General features: G+C 30.9%; 1 protein-coding gene across 1 annotated transcript in view; it reads left to right on the top strand.

The window, feature by feature from the left end:
* LOC129223806 (RNA polymerase-associated protein CTR9 homolog) overlaps window positions 1–16,747 on the top strand; it is a 73,865-nt gene that overhangs the window by 18,620 nt on the left and 38,498 nt on the right. The window contains 12 exon segments of the mRNA XM_054858163.1: window positions 52–247; window positions 3,251–3,478; window positions 5,267–5,383; window positions 6,335–6,553; window positions 7,233–7,416; window positions 9,256–9,344; window positions 9,863–10,130; window positions 12,212–12,360; window positions 12,457–12,537; window positions 12,539–12,574; window positions 15,241–15,386; window positions 16,021–16,092. Coding sequence (XP_054714138.1) covers window positions 52–247; window positions 3,251–3,478; window positions 5,267–5,383; window positions 6,335–6,553; window positions 7,233–7,416; window positions 9,256–9,344; window positions 9,863–10,130; window positions 12,212–12,360; window positions 12,457–12,537; window positions 12,539–12,574; window positions 15,241–15,386; window positions 16,021–16,092 — 1,785 coding nt within the window.

Below are 16,747 nucleotides of genomic sequence, written 5' to 3'. Positions count from 1 at the left end.
TAATGAAACATTTTATTTTAATGCATTATTATAATTATTTTCATGTTACAGGCTTGCCTTTGAGAGAGCTCTTGCACTTGACCCTCAATGTGTTGGTGCCTTAGTAGGTCTTGCAGTTCTTGAATTGAACAATAAAACTCCAGAATCCATTCGTAATGGAGTAAGAATGCTTTCTAAAGCTTATACTATTGATCCTTCCAATCCAATGGTGTTAAATCATCTGGCAAATCATTTTTTCTTTAAAAAGGTCAGTAGTAAACTGTGACTTTATACATACTTTTAAGAAAAATCTTACAAATAAACTTTAGTTTAATTGTTGCACATTGTAAACTTTATACTTTTTTTTGACTTTTGATGGTATATTTTTTGTATGTGAATTGCTTATCGGGGCTGTCCATAAATGATGTCACATTCTGCTCAACATATTTGAGCTTCCTTCCCCCCTAAGGCACAAAGTGTCATGCCTTATATTCAGTAAATTACCGCAAATTAGCCAGGGCTAAAGCAAAAATACATAAAATACACCACCAGCTCAGCCTTATATTGTCTCCTCCCCTTGTCACATGTCATGCTATATTATAGAAATATTGTTACAAAAAGTTTTTGTTGCAGCCAAAATGTTTAATGTCTCAATTCTTGTTACTTGCCCTTCTCGTCCCCACCACAAAATTTCTTTTTCAGAAACCCCTCTTACACCATTAAAGCATGATATCATTTGTGGACAACATCCTTTTTAGCCTACTTTCCCAGTAAAAGTCAGAGAAAGAAGAAAAAAGCATAAAAGAAGGCTTAATGCATCTTAAAAATATCCCAAAAAACAAAAAAAGTCAAAAATAAATAAAATAGTAAGATAAAAATTTTGAAAAATGAAAAATTGGAAAGTAGGGTATTGATATGGGGGGGGAAATGTCTGTCGGTCTGTCTGTCTGTTCCCCCCTAATAACTTTTGAATGAATACTCCGATTCGAAAAAGCTTTTTCTTGTTCAAAAGATCTCGTCGAGGACACCTCATTCCCATATTTTACTTTTTGATTTGAACTATTTTTTGTTCAATTTTGAACAGTTCAAAAAAACATTAGCGCCTACGGGGAAATTCAAGGCACTTCCGAACTGTGAGGCGAATTTGCTTCAAACAAACTTTGTAGGAAAAAAATTTTGATGAAAAACTTGTATATAAAATATTTTTTTGATTTGAACAATTTTCCGTTCAATTTTGAACAGTTCAAATCCCTTAATAATAGCGCCTACGGGGAAACTGAAAGTCAATGAAGATTCCGTACTTGAAGGCGGATTTACTTCAAACAAATTTTGTTGGAAATAACTCTTGACGCCAAATTCCAGACTTCAACTCCAAGAATTTAGGGGCACTTGACTCCGACTCTGACTCCTGTGAGCGACAATTAATCGGACTCTGACTCCCCGACTTCGACTCTGACTTCGTAGTTTTTGCAAAATTTTATACACGGAGGACAAATGACTGACTCTGATTCTTAGATATTCGACTCCGACTCCTTTATCTCAAAATGAGATTGAATCCGACTCCGCTGCTATGGTTTTAGCTGTGAAATAATTATTGTTGATATGACTTGCTTTTATTTTTATGCTGAAGTTTCAATTTAGGTACTCAGTTTTTGGCGAATAAACTCGAAGTCATTTATGTTTCTACATAAAGATATGTGCAGACGATTTTTTTTTTTTTGACAAAGAAAATTATTTTTTTAAGTTGACATTTTATTGTTTCTTTTTTTTTTTTTTTTGTTTTGGTAAGTGCATTAATTCATTTTAAAAAATGTTTTTGGCAACAGAGGAAAAAGAAATGATTTTTTTGTTTGATATGATGTATTTATTTTAATGAGCTTATTAATTTTAATTATAATGTTTTCGTTTTGAAAGCTGTTAAAGATTTTTTTTTTTAATGGAAAAAGTGTATTAGCTGCTTTATTTAAAAGTTGCTGCTTTTTTTTTTCTTTACGCATCTAATTTTTTTAGATGAGTGAGGAATATTTTATTCCTAGAAATCAGCTTAAAGTATTTTAAAAATATGTTTGAAAAAATTTGCGATTTGAGCTATTTTTGAGAATATTGATCAGGTACTAGAAAGTAGAGTGGGTATACGGGAAAGTAGGCTCGTCTAGTTCTAGACGGAACTTCTTGTTACTGAAATGTAATAATGAAGTACATCACAGTATCACAGTTATAATTAAAAGCCATAAAAAATAAAAATATTTGTTCTAGTAAATTTATTTCTCTTTGGTTCGGATGATCCCAATATGTGGAGCTTGAATTAGGGTTAAGAGGAGCTATAGCCTCAATTTTTCTACATAGAACTATTCTTTTGTATACAGGAGCCAGAAAATGAAAAAAAAAATACATCCATACTTGCTTCATGATAAATGTCGGAGAAATCAGAGTAACTATATTAGCAATGAGAGCAAACAAAAGTAACTTATCGAAAGCTTCTGTATTTGTAGAGACATCTTGATTTAGGGTTGGCCACTAAAAGGGCGACATTTGTGACTGTAACTGAGTTTGGCCGACTATGACTACTTTTGCTGTAAAAATGAAAAATATAATTGAAATAGAAGGAATTTTAATAAAGCAGAAATGGAAAAAGGGCTTGGAAGAACGGTTTTAAAAAGAAGCTGTTATTAAGCTAGCATGAAAGTTAGGCTTATTAGTAGAATGCTGAACTCAAAAGGATTACAAATTTTAAATTTCATATTAAAAATAGAATATACAAACTAAATTCTAATGCTCTGTATACACTTGAAACAAATGACATTTTTTGTTCTTCAAGTTTACTTGTTAAAACACAAAGTAATATTCCAATTTAGTTGATGTTTTAGAAAAAGATTTTATTACTAATTCATGCAAGCATTTTAAATGTACCTTGATGTTTTAGAAAAAGATTTTATTACTAATTCATGCAAGCATTTTAAATGTACCTTAGCAGGTTTGTCTGTTGTATAGGTTTCAAGCTTGAACTGGGATTATACATTTATATTATTCAGTATGCATCAGCACTCTAAATGCATGTTGAGTTATTAATTTATTCAATTAGTTGGGGCAAAGCTAACTTGGCAGAATTGTGAAGGCTATGCAGATCCAGGCTTTTGCCACCAGATTAGGTTTTCCCCAACTATTACTGTCTTAACATTTTTATTTAGTTATTCATTTATTTTCTCTTATGATTTCTGTTAAAACATTTGATGGATTAACAAATTAATTTTAAAAAAAAAATGTTTTTCAGGACTATACTAAAGTTCAACACTTAGCATTGCATGCTTTTCATAATACTGAAAATGAAGCAATGAGGGCAGAAAGTTGCTATCAGATGGCTAGAGCTTTTCATATTCAGAGTGACTATGACCAAGCTTTCCAGTATTATTACCAAGCCACACAATTTGCATCATCAAATTTTGTTTTGCCACAATATGGGTTAGGGCAGATGTATATCCATCGAGGAGACATGGAAAATGTAAGTTCATTGGATTATTTATTTTAAACATATTGATGCAATCAGTGGTGTGCACAGAAATTTTGAGGCCTGTCAGAAATGACTTTCCGGGCACCCCTCCATATTGTTTACTTCTATATTTCACACCTTTTTAAAATAATATTTGGCCCCCTTCAGGCTCGGGCCCGGGCCAACAGGTGTCCTTCTCCCCCCCCCCCTGTGCATGCCCCTAGATGCAATAATAGTGCTATGTGACTTTGTATTGTTAAGAACACTTGATAATTAATTATAGTTATAGTAATGAACTAATCTTCCATTTTTAAACGATTGCTATTGTTACTTGTTTTAGATCTTAACATTTTAAATTTTGGTCCAATTATGCAATTTTTGCTTTTGTCTCCATCTAACACTTAGAACAAAATATTGGATTCCTGACAATTTTCTCATTTCATTGAAATTACATGTTTTGAGATACGTTAAATCCATTTTGTCATTTAAAAAAATGTCTATGTGTGACCAATTTTTTATGGCCACTCTACCTCAAAAACTATCAACAAGGCAACTCGCACAGGGGTACAGATATGTATCCACATGTGAGTCGATGCTGATTCCACCAAGAGGGCTGAACAATCAAACATTTTTTTTCGTCATGTCTGCTAAATCTCATGAAGTAATCAATGGACTCCGACAAAAATTAGTCCATAGATAGGCCTCAGAGGGTACAGGTGCTGATTTAATTTTGGCGCTAAAAGCTTCAAAGCTTGAAGGGGTGGAACAATCAAACAGTTTTTCTCATATTCAGTAAATTATTACTGGCGATATAATTCACAGTTTTTCTCATTATTTGTGACAGCTTCATCTCAAGAAGTAAAGTTAGAATTCAGGAAAATTTTGGTAAATGCATCTACAGTACCCAAAATATATTTTAAATTGGTTTTTCAAAAGTACAGTCCGGATTAAACTGTCTTACTTGATAACTAAATATCTAAACTGACTTGCTTTGCTTTTTATAAATTGAATTTTTTTTTTGTTGTTTATTTATTTATTTTTGTTAAATTCTTTTAATATAAATCAAATAGTTTCTTATTATAATTTCTTTTTTCAACATTTTCAAATTACAATGCATATTAAAATTATATTTTAAAGTTTCATTACAGGATACATTTTTTAAACAAAATTTTAATTTTTACCGCTCAAAGCAGAATATACAAAAATAGATGACTTTCCGTATGAGGCGGTGAGAAGCAAAGGGATGTGAGAAAATTAAAAATTTGGAGATAACCAGTATAAATGATAGGTGAACCTCTCCTCTATCTTGGGGCAAGAGATGGTACCGGTAGCCCTGATAGGTGCTGCTATACAGCATGATTTTGAAAAACTTTTCCATGAAAGCCTATCTAGGACCAAAATTTTAAACACAGTTTACTCAAAACTTGAAAATGTCCACTTACATCCCTTTGCTTCATATTTGAAATAATTGTGGAATGCTTTCTCTTTTGAATGCAGTGCTAATAATAATGAGTCTCAACGGGATCATGGAAGAAACCATAGAAATAAGGGAGTATTAATACACATGTTTGCCTTCCCTTTCAGCTCATCAAAGCATAGTTGGTTGATTACTGCTCAATGACTTTCCTGCTGTTTTGGAAAAACAATTGTTGGAATGGGGGGGGGGGGGCTTGAGGAAATGGAAAGATTTTTAAGCAAAAACTATTGGTTATATATTGACCAACATCAATTAGGTTTTTTAAGAATGAAAATAATAAACCAAATTGAGTGTTCATTCTTGCCTTTCCTTTCTCCCTTCAGGCTGCTCAGTGTTTTGAAAAGGTTCTGAAAGCTCAGCCTGGCAATTATGAAACAATGAAAATTCTTGGTTCATTATATGCTCATAATTCTAGTCAATCTAAACGGGATCAAGCAAAGGTTTGTTTGAAGAGTCTTTAATAATTTTCTGTTTACATTTATTGGTATATTTTACTCATATGGTATGTGTGTGAAATATCTTTAACTTTTCAACCTTTCCAATTTAGTTTTTTAGCATTAATTAAGGAAGATGCTTACGTAAAAACATCCTAAAATGAAACTGATAAAAGTGACATTGCTCCAAATGTGATGACATTTCAATTTTTTTCATATTGTTGTTAATTGTTTGTATGGTTTCTCGTACAGTACTTTCAAAAACACATAATCATTTCTTTAATTCAGAAGTTTAAAATGGTTTCTGACAACTTTATTTTATATGCAAGAAAGCATGCTTAAAAAAATTAAAACTTGACACTTTTTGATTTGTGCTGTATGTTTTCCTTAATTTACTGAATGTCTACATTTTGGTAGTTAGAACATTTCAATGTGCACAAAAACTGCATTTTATGTTAATAACAATCATATGTTTTCAATTAAGACCTGATCCTTAATTTAAACACTTTTTTCTTTTAGAAAAAGTTTGGGTTTTTAAAAATTTAATTATTTATACTGTAAGAATTACTTATGCACCAAAATTTTAATGTAACTTTGAGGCTTCAATTTTGTGCTTTTTAAACATTGCTAAGGTGTAAATTGCCTAGGTTATAATACCTGTTACTGTAAGTTTTGGGAAATATCTATTATTTTGTACAAAAAAAAAAGACTCACAATATTTCTGGCTTCAGTTCTGCTTATAGTTTAATTAATATCAAAAGAGTCAAAAATATGTTTTGTTTTTAAAACAAAAAAAGGGGGTCAAAATGAACTGCTCCGTGGTTGTAGATCTATCATAAGTCCTGTGCTTCTAGTGTTAAAGCGATGTGGCAACAAGATTGCAACAGACAATAATTACAGAAATGTAATGTTCAGATTATATATTGTGATCTCCAAATTTTATGCAATGTGTTTCAGGCTCATTTGAAGAAAGTCACGGAACAGTTTGCTGAAGACATTGAAGCTTGGATTGAGTTAGCTCAAATTCTTGAACAATATGACACTCAGGGAGCGCTTGCCGCTTATGGAACTGCTACGCAGATATTGAGAGAAAAAGTTGCAGCTGATATACCTCCTGAAATTTTGAATAATGTGGCTGCTCTTCATTATCGTCTTGGCAATTTAAAAGAAGCTCAGGTTTGTCACCCGTTTTTATTGCTTAATAGAAACAATTGCGTTCAAGGACAATTTTTTGAACAAATCTCCTTTAAAGTAAGGAATAACAACGTCAAAATACACAGCAAATATATCTGGTAAAGTAAAACATTTTATCAAAACAATCTAAACCAAAGTATAAAATTATTTTTTAATACAGTTTTTGATGATTCCTTTTGTGATTATTGTTTGAATAACTTTATTTTTACCAGTTTAGTTTGTTTATTTGTATACCATATAATTAGAGAAAATTTTCAAATAACTGTGGAAATGAGAAAGATTTCAGCTCATAATTGTTCTCTGGAGAATATTTTAATGAAATAAAAATTTGCTACATCAGAAAAATAGTGGGCATTTGAAATAGTTTACTAAAAGCAGCTGATATTTGCAGTGGGGTTAATTATTTTAAGGGGGCTCTTGATCTTCATGGGAGATGGGTAAATTGACTAGGACCAGTATAGTTTGGCCCAGAGCCTGTAGCTGCTTATTCCTTTTGTATTTATACACATGCTATCTTTACATGTTTGTCTTGTGCGTGTCTGATGGTAATCAAAAATTGTCATTTGAAATTAAAAAAATCTAAATGTATTAAAATTATTCTAATTGATTTTTTCAACAAGTGTTATGTATAAATCTAAAAAAAATTTCACCTTTCTTTTAGAAATATTATGAGGCATCTTTGGAACGTTCACATACTGATGCAGAACATGATGAACATTACTATGGAGCAATTTCAGTCACTACCACATACAACTTAGCAAGATTGTATGAATCACTCAGTATGTTTGATAAAGCTGAGAGGCTCTACAAAAATATCTTAAGAGAACATCCAAATTATGTTGATTGTAAGTTTAACCTTAAGAAACCCCAGAGAAGATTAACCTTAACCTTCTCTGAAAAGAATGGGGAATTTTATCTCTTGATATTGACTAAACCACTAAAAATGAAAGTGTAGGCTTTTTTTTTTCTCAAATATAGTGAAATATTTATTTTTACTGAACCTTTTAATGTGTGTGCATGTGTGCATTTTAAAATTTATTAAAGATAAATAACTGTATTATGTATTAATTGTATTGTATTTGGTGATCCAAATAATATATGGCCAAATTAAAAAGAAATATTCAATCTATTTGGCATTCAAACTCTAATTTAAACCCAAAGAGTTTTCTTATTAAACATTCTCTCCCCTAAAGATATAGTAGAAGCAAATTTTAAATAGTTCTATTGGTGCACAACAAATAATATCCAGTAAAGTAATATATATATATATATATATATATATATATATATAAAACATTTAAACCAAAGTGTAAAATAATTTTATACTTAGGTTTTTAATGATTCTTATAGTAATTATTTTTTGAATCAGCTTTACCTGTTTTTATGTTAAAATGCTTTGTTTATGAAATGTACTGAAGATTATAATTGCTATTTTAATTGCTGTAATTATTAATGACATTTGATTTAATTTAATATAAATTTATGTTTAATATATGAAATAAAAGTTTATTACAAGTTTAATTATTTAAATTTCCTCAATGAATAATATATATGTGTAATCCTAAAGTATTTTAGAATATATTGTTTTGCTTTAACTGGTAAATTCGAGAAACTGTTAACTACCAATTTTTCAACACTGATTTTATCCCTATGCACATAATGTTAAAACTTTTTTAGGAGACATAAGTCAACTGTGTGTTATAGACCTGGTTTACCTCTTATCCTTATCAGAATTTTTTCTTGCTTCCCTCTTTATAAATTAATAATGCATTATGTCTCTCAAATATCAGACTTATAATATGTTATGCCTTTTAGGCATTACAGTTTTCTATCTAATGATATCGAGTAGCAGAAAGAATTTGTAATTATGCTGTGCAAATGAAGAAACAAAGACTTTATTATTTCAAGTTCAAAAATCATGCATGATATTAATAAAAATACACATTTGCAAATCTAAAAAATAAGTATTGTTAGAACCATTGATCAAAAAAAAAAAAAAAAAAAATTATAATGTCCTCAAATTTTTAAAAGAGTTCAAATAGTTTCCATTACAAAAGGTTTTTATTCCTTTGTGCTTATTCCAATAATACAAAATTAAACACTCGTTTTTGTACTTTCTACTAATAATAGCATGTAAATTTTGTTTAAGCAATCCAATGTTGGCACTTTTCATATTGACTTTTGATTCTCTTCTTAGTGACCTATCTATTAATATCTGGACTACTCGTCCAATTCTTGTTTTATTCCTCATTACAAAATTGCCACTAATTTATATAGGTGAATGTGGTAACTTTACAACACATATTTATTTCACACAACAGCACACACGTTACATGTCTCACTCTACGCCACCAATTATCACTCTACACTAGATCTGATAGTTACACTACATCAGAAGCCCACAGCGCTCTCTATATCTTTGACTTCCAACACAATCCTCTTCTAATGACAAATTTTTCTGGAAACAGAGTAATTGGTTTTAGAAGTTTTAGAGTTTCATGTATTGTAATTCTAACTGGTTTTAATTTTAATGTTTTAACTCCATTATTTGGCTAAAGTAAACATTCTATTACAAAGATGAAATTTTCATTGCATTCTAATTATTTTATTTTTTTCCATTTTTGATTGGAGGTGGACGTTAGCAGTCACAAAAGGGATTAACTATTAAAAAAATTTTTTTGCAGGTTATTTAAGATTAGGTTGCATGGCTCGAGATCGTGGACAAATTTATGAAGCTTCTGACTGGTTTAAAGAAGCTCTTCAAGTTAATCAGGTACATTTTTCAGTTTTTTTTTTTTTTTTTTTTTTTTGTATGGAAATAAATGTTGCTACTTGCATAAGAAAAGGAAAAAGCTGATAACTTTTGTTGAAAACAAATTTCATCTTGTTTTAAATATTATATTTAAAATTTTGAATTTCATTCTTTTGCTGCATCAAAGTATGTTTATTTTGCTGATAACCATAGTAGTTTCAATCTTTTAAAAATGTTTCGTTCAAATATTGGATCAAGAGTTTCTGATATTTTATTTCGCTCTGCCATTTAGTTATGTTTTCTGTTTTTGAATTGCTATTTAAAAAAAAAATATTATTTCAGACCTTTATACAAACAAGTTTTGATTTCTTTTTTATTATAAGTCACAAGCAACTATTTTAGTGAACATGTACAATGAAATTGAGTGTTGTTATATGCAAAATAGGATTATTTTTAATATAAAAAAATAATATGGAAGAATCAATTTTCAAAATAAAAGATGCATGTATTGTAAATTTATTTATTATTTTGTAAACTAGGATCATCCAGATGCATGGTCTCTCATCGGAAATTTGCATCTTGCAAAACAAGAATGGGGCCCAGGTCAAAAGAAATTTGAACGTATTCTGAAAGCTTGTCCAGCTGACACATATTCATTGGTTGCACTGGGAAATATATGGCTTCAAACTTTGCATCAACCAAGCAAAGATAGAGACAAAGAAAAGAGACATCAGGATCGAGCATTATCGATCTATAAGCAAGTGTTACGTATTGATGCTAGAAACATATGGGCTGCAAATGGAATAGGTATATTAAATGTTTATTAGCACTTCTTAGGTATCATTTGTATTCCCCCCCCCCCCCTTTATTATTTATTTATTTTGCATCTTTAAGTGTTTTTGCTTCGAAATCTATTAATGAAAGCAATACAGTGAATGTTTAGGCTCAGAATGTTTTAGAACTAATTTATTGAATATCTTGCTTTACCTGAATATTTTTATAGAGAACTAGTGGTACCCGCACGGCTTTGCCCGTAGTTGAAAATTAAAAGGTCATTTGATTAGCCTGTATATTTACAAATAATGGATGACAAATTTCTCGCCAATTGGCTATGTTCATTCGCTCTCCCACTCCACGTCATGCTAATTTCGTTAGTTACTCGTCCATCTTATGATAATTTTGTTCCGGAAAATGTTCTTAAAATTAAAATAAAAAAGAACAAAATCAAATTTTTGAAAAATCGCTTTGAGGTGCACACCCCCATGCTACAAACTAACTTTGTGCCAAATTTCATGAAAATCGGTCGAACGGTCTAGGTGCTATGCGCGTCACAGACATCCAGACAGAGAGACTTTGAGCTTTATTATTAGTAAAGCTTAGCAGCCAGGGAGGCTAGATTAACCGTCTTCGGTGCCTGTCTCGGGCTTGGCACCTATGGCGACTCATGCAACCCGCCTGTAGCAGCTTGGTATCTAGCAGAACAGGATTTTCTAGCCAAACATATTCATTTCAGCCAAGTTGGAACCAAATGAGAAATTCTTGCTAAGTAGTTATCAAAAAATTACCATTACAAATAGACTCCTTCAAAACACATGATGATACTCACCTCACAGTGCTATTAAAATTACTTCAAATGACATGTTTTTTTCTAACTATAGGTACCACTTCTCCCACCATCTTCCCATCACAACTTACACAGCACCCTCTCCAAATATGGGACACTGACATAGCTCATTTATCTTAGAGCAGAAATTAGTAAATGCAAGTCTAATCATTTGCTTAGCAAAAGCTGAGACAGACTCCAAGTCACGTGACTCAACAACGATGAATGGTTGACACATTTTGCATGAAACTAGTGAAAGAAACCTGATTTCTTACATTGCTTTGCTTTAAAATCTATCACTTGACTTGGGATCTTTGCTTCACAAATGAAAGTCTTCACTCCCTCCATTTTATCTCTTCTCAATGCTGACCATGTATAATCTTAACCAGGGGCAGATTTGGAAGTGTGGAGGCCCTGGGGCAATGAAGGAGTGGAGGCCCCTAATCAGGGTTTGAAAAGATCATCATATTTTCGAAAATATCTGATACTTTGATATATATCCGAATATTTTGATATATATGTATATATCTGATATTTTCAATCAGCACTTTAATAGTAAATACATCCCCTGACCCGTGAAAGTTTAGGATGTTTTGTAAAAAAATTATTGTGGGGGCCCCGGGGCAGCAGCCCCGCCTGCCCTCCCTTAAATCCGGCCCTGATCTTAACTTGAAAATCATACCAAGAGAAGACATAAGTGACATAGAAAACCTTTCTAGTTCTTGTACTCATTCAGCTGTTGAATTATCCAAAGTTTCAGACTCTCTGTGTTTTCGATATTAAAAACTGAAACCAGGGTTACTCACAAGGGGGACATGGGAGGGGGGGTTGATAGCAGAGACGGCACTGTTATTTTTAAGAGGCTTAATTTTGTAGGGTTTCCAAGGGTGCCCATATGCAAAATTTTAAGGGGGGGGGGGGGGCTCAGATGTTTTCCCCATGGTTTAGCAGGATATTTTCCCCATAGAAACCGATTTCAAAACAGATTAGAGTTATTAAAGTTTGACATTTTTAATAAATTATTCATTAATGGTTGAAAAAAAAATGTATTTACATTTTTGCAAAGAAAAAAGTACTAAAAGCAAGAAAGTTCCAAATTCTAAGGGGGGGGGGGGGCTTGAGCCCCCTCTTGCTCCCTATATGGGCGTCCTTGAGGGTTTCAGCCTAATTTTGACAGAGGCAGTATTGGAGGAGGAGCACCCCTGCTGAAACTTAATGAGACACATAGTATGTGACTTATGAACATACAACACATATTCAAACTACATGATTTTTTTTTTTGTAGGTTCTGTTTTAGCCCACAAAGGCTATGTTTCTGAAGCAAGGGATTGTTTTGCTCAAGTACGTGAAGCAACAGCAGATTTTTGTGACGTTTGGCTTAACATAGCACACATATATGTGGAGCAGAGACAGCATGTAGCGGCTATACAAATGGTATTTGAAATTATTTTTTAAAAAAATCTACTGTATTTTTCATGAAGTTTTGTTACAACTGCTTATGTATTTTTATGTTATCAAATGGTTTTTCAGTATGAAAATTGCTTAAAGAAGTTTTTTCGTCATCATAATGTGGAAATATTGATGTATCTGGCAAGAGCACATTTCCGTTGTGGGGAAACTTGCTGAGTGCAAGCAAATATTATTGAAGGTAAATGTGCCTCATTTAATTTTATTTAATATTTTAATGCACCAAAATATTTTAGATGGAATTTTAGTTTTGTAATAAATGCTCTTATGATACTGTATTTTATATGTAAGTATTGAAACTGGTGTGAAAATATTAATTGAAGGGAGTTTTGTTCTTGGCATTGATGAAAAATTGGTTACTGTTGTAATTTGTTGATGTTACACTCGTGATAAATCATTCTGTGCTATCTTTGGTAATCAGTTGTAGGTAAAAGTACAGTATAACCTAGTATATCTGGGCTAAGTGGCATCAAAGGCAATCAGAGAATCAAACATCTGGAAAATATTGGTAATAAGCGAAATAGATCCAACGATAAACTGTCTTACCATTTATTAAGGTAAAAAACAATGTTTACAAAACATTGAAAACTAAAAATGCATTTTTACATAATTTTCCTAGCAAAGAATTCGTATGGCGTTCGAATGAAGTGCGATCCTATAGACAGTGTATCATTAATAATTCAGATAGAGTGGTGTTGAGTTGATGCTTCAAGTACACCATGATGATTGTTACACTACCATAATTTGTTCTACAACTGTACAAAATCTAACCAAACAGAAAAAGTACTGTTCAGCTCACTGATAATTGCAATCTTGTTATCATACTTTTATATTCCTATTTTTGTGAAGCTAATTTTTTTTTTTTTTTTTTTGAAAATCTAAATTTGTTTCAAACTATCCGAAGATTCGGATGAACAAAAGCTGGATAATTGAGGTTCTATTGTATAACCAAGATGTAGACTGTTTTAATAAAATGGTTTTTGAAGAATAAAAACGCATAAATTTATGAAGTATTGAAATAGGATTAATAATAGAATTTTAGTATTTTAAAACAAGAAATTAAAACTATTTCAAAAATTTAAATAATTGACTTGTTTTTCATCAATATATTTGCAACTGCTCAAGTCAAAAGCAAAAATTTCAGTCGAAATAAATTTAGGTTTTTGCCTTGCACTTGATTTAAATCTGAGTGTCAAACTGTCTTGTTTGGATTATCTAAAGTGCTAAATTTTACTCAAACAGCTTCTGTTTTGGATTTCCTACACCCTTGTTAGGGATGGAAAAACTGACATCAAATAATAACCATCTCAAAAATACTATTGACATAAAAATACAAACATGAAAGAAAATAAGTTTTGAAATATGCATCAGATAAAATGTATAAATATATTTACTAGGTAATTTAAGTGTTTTAAGAAAATTATTTGATGCAAGTAACTTATTTTACCTTCATGTTAGTATTCAGTAATTATATTATGTAATTTGACTTTCAAATTTCTTTGTTAATGGGAAATATTTCTGCTGTTTATTATTAGCTCTATTTTGAATAGGTCATAATTAAAATTGCAGTTTAGTAAGGAAAATCTCATTTAAATCGAATTTCTTTTTGCAATTTGACTTAATTTTTTTTTTCCATTTGCAAAAAGAAAAGAATCACAACCTAGATTTAAAAAAAAAGGCACTTAATCCGAGTGAAGAATTACCATCACGAAAGTATAACTCCAGAGCGGTTTCAAATCTGCAAAGCAATTTAAAAAATGAAATTATTTCAATAAAATTATTTTTAAAAAATCTTAAAAACTTATATTTTGTTTTATATATTGTTAAGAAAATTTGCGTTCAGTTAAAATTCAGCTAACACAAGTGAATTGTATTTTTTATTTTTAATCTATAAGGATATTATTTTTTGTGCAGATTATCTAAACATAAAAATATTTTCTGTTTGGGTTCGTATTCTTTTGCATTACTATTGTTCACACTTTTAAATAATTTAAGTTTAAGTTAGGTTTTTGATTTTGCAATCATTTTTGTTATGTAACCAGTGGCGCAGCCACGGGAGAAATTTCCCCTCCCAGAACTCAAAACACATTCATTTCCTTTCTTAAAATTTAAAATATAAAAACAGTATTTAAACTTTTCCAAGCAGGGTAAGTTTCAACAAAATATCTTACTGCTTTTAAAGATGGGGAAGTAATATTTCATGATGAGCACTCCTGTGGGTAAAAACAGCCAAAATGGTCTCAATAACAGGGGCTACAGGGTGTCGTGGTCCCTCAGCACTTCCATTCCAGCTCTGCACAAATCCTTTTAGGGAAACTTAGAGAGAAGGAGACTATGACACAGGGTTTTCTGAGGTTCTTTCCCAATTCTCATTGAATGATTGAAACCCTCATTAGCTAGCATTTGATATTCTTAACAACATCAATGTATTTAGGGAGGAAGTTTTGAATAATCATGCAAGAAAAAAAGAATGTAATAGAGTAAAACTAACAATAAATAAATATACTATGCTTTTTCCCGCTTTATTCATTTTTAGTTATGGATATTAATGCGAATTATTTTTTTTAAGCAAGTATTTTAAATGAACTAATCCATGGAAACTCTTTGATAAGGTATATTGAAATTTTCGTTTTATAAATGAATGAGATAGAACCAACAATTTTCAATTTTGAACTTCCCTCGTCCCCAGAAAATATTTCTGATTGCTCCACTGTATGTAACTCTTAATTTATTGAAAATTAAAATTGAAAGTTAGATTTTCCCCTCTAATTTTAATTTTAAAATAATGTAATTTTTGTATTAGAAGATGAGACCAGTGCTATGTGTAACTTCACTCTCTTTTCCCAGGCTCGTCGAGTTGCTCCCCATGATACTGTTATTTTGTATAATATAGCTTTGGTACTTCAAAAATTAGCTACCCAAACACTGAAGGATGAAAAAAGTACTCTAAAATCAGTGTTGTCAGCAGTCCACGAACTTAATTTAGCCCACAGGTTTGTTATTGCTATTCTTCATTGTGACAAAAGCATATTTCAATACTTTTTGAATCACATTATTTCATCAAAAACAGTTATTTTTAAACCAGAAAACTATCATTCTAAATTTCTTGTACATTAAAAGAATCGTTACTTATTACATTATTTATTTCATTTCTTAAAAAGATGTAATTATGTTATGCATTAATAATATTACTGTTAATGAATTGCTTTGTATGGTAATTTTGCTATTCAATAACTAGTTTAAAAAAATAAAATGATTTTTAATGCTTCCCCCCCCTTTTTTTTGGAAAATTTATTTTAAAAAATATTGAACATAGCATCCCAGAATCCTCTGTGACATTCCACCGTTGTATTGTATGTGTGTGTACAGATTTAATCTAGTAAAACACAAACCTTTGTCAACTTGTAGTTACATTTGAAGGTACAATAAATAAGTAAAGGTACTGCGCCATGCATATCTCATTATCCATTATAGCAATAATTTGTTTAGGGAAAAGATTAAAGGCAGTTAATATTTCAGCATTATAATTTTTAAATTCTTTTTTCAAAATATTGCTAATTGTTTTGAATGTTTGAATTTTAGCTCAGTCTTTTGTTATACCAATATTAAATCTTACATTTCTTTCAGGTACTTCACTTATTTGGGCATTCATGGTGATCGAATGAAATATGATCTGCGTCTTGTGAATGCTGAAATGAAGTATGTTATGAATAGTTTTTATTTTCTTCTTTCTTCCTTTTGGTCTTAAAAAAAAAATCTTTATAAGCCTTGGTTTTTCTTCTGAAATTATTTTTGAACCATCTTTTCATCAGTCACAGATCTCCAATTCCTGACTGTTAGGGTTTAGACATCCAAATTTAGACAATCCTTCAAATACCGCGCCCATCATTCCCCCACTCCTCCTCTACCGTTGAGAAAAAATAACTACATTTGAAGTACTTTATGGATCTATTTTCTTTCTGTTTTAATTTAAAATTACCTCACTTTTTAATAGGGAAAAATTTATAAATGCCAATGCTAATCACAGATGTGAATTTTCAACTCTTTGATGGAATTCCTCGAATTTCAATTTTGAAATTCGCACAATTCGCCCCCCCCCCCCCTCTAAAGCTTTAAGAAAGGACTTTAACTAAAAACCCATGATTTAAAAAATAAGTCTGTGTGATTTAAATTTAAAATGCTTTATAGTATTTACTGTTTAGGAAATAATAAGCAATATGTTAAACCAGAAGCAGGTGTTTCAAAATTGCTACTCTATTTGAAAGGGTAAAATAACGTAAGCCTACGTATCCATGCGCACACGAAAGAATTCATATGTTATTTTTCTGTGCCTAATCTTTCTGCATCCTGTATG

This window comes from Uloborus diversus, chromosome 6, assembly GCF_026930045.1.
Source record: "Uloborus diversus isolate 005 chromosome 6, Udiv.v.3.1, whole genome shotgun sequence".
In the NCBI taxonomy this organism is placed as follows: Eukaryota; Metazoa; Arthropoda; class Arachnida; order Araneae; family Uloboridae; genus Uloborus; species Uloborus diversus.
This window is presented reverse-complemented; position numbering and strand designations above follow the sequence as displayed.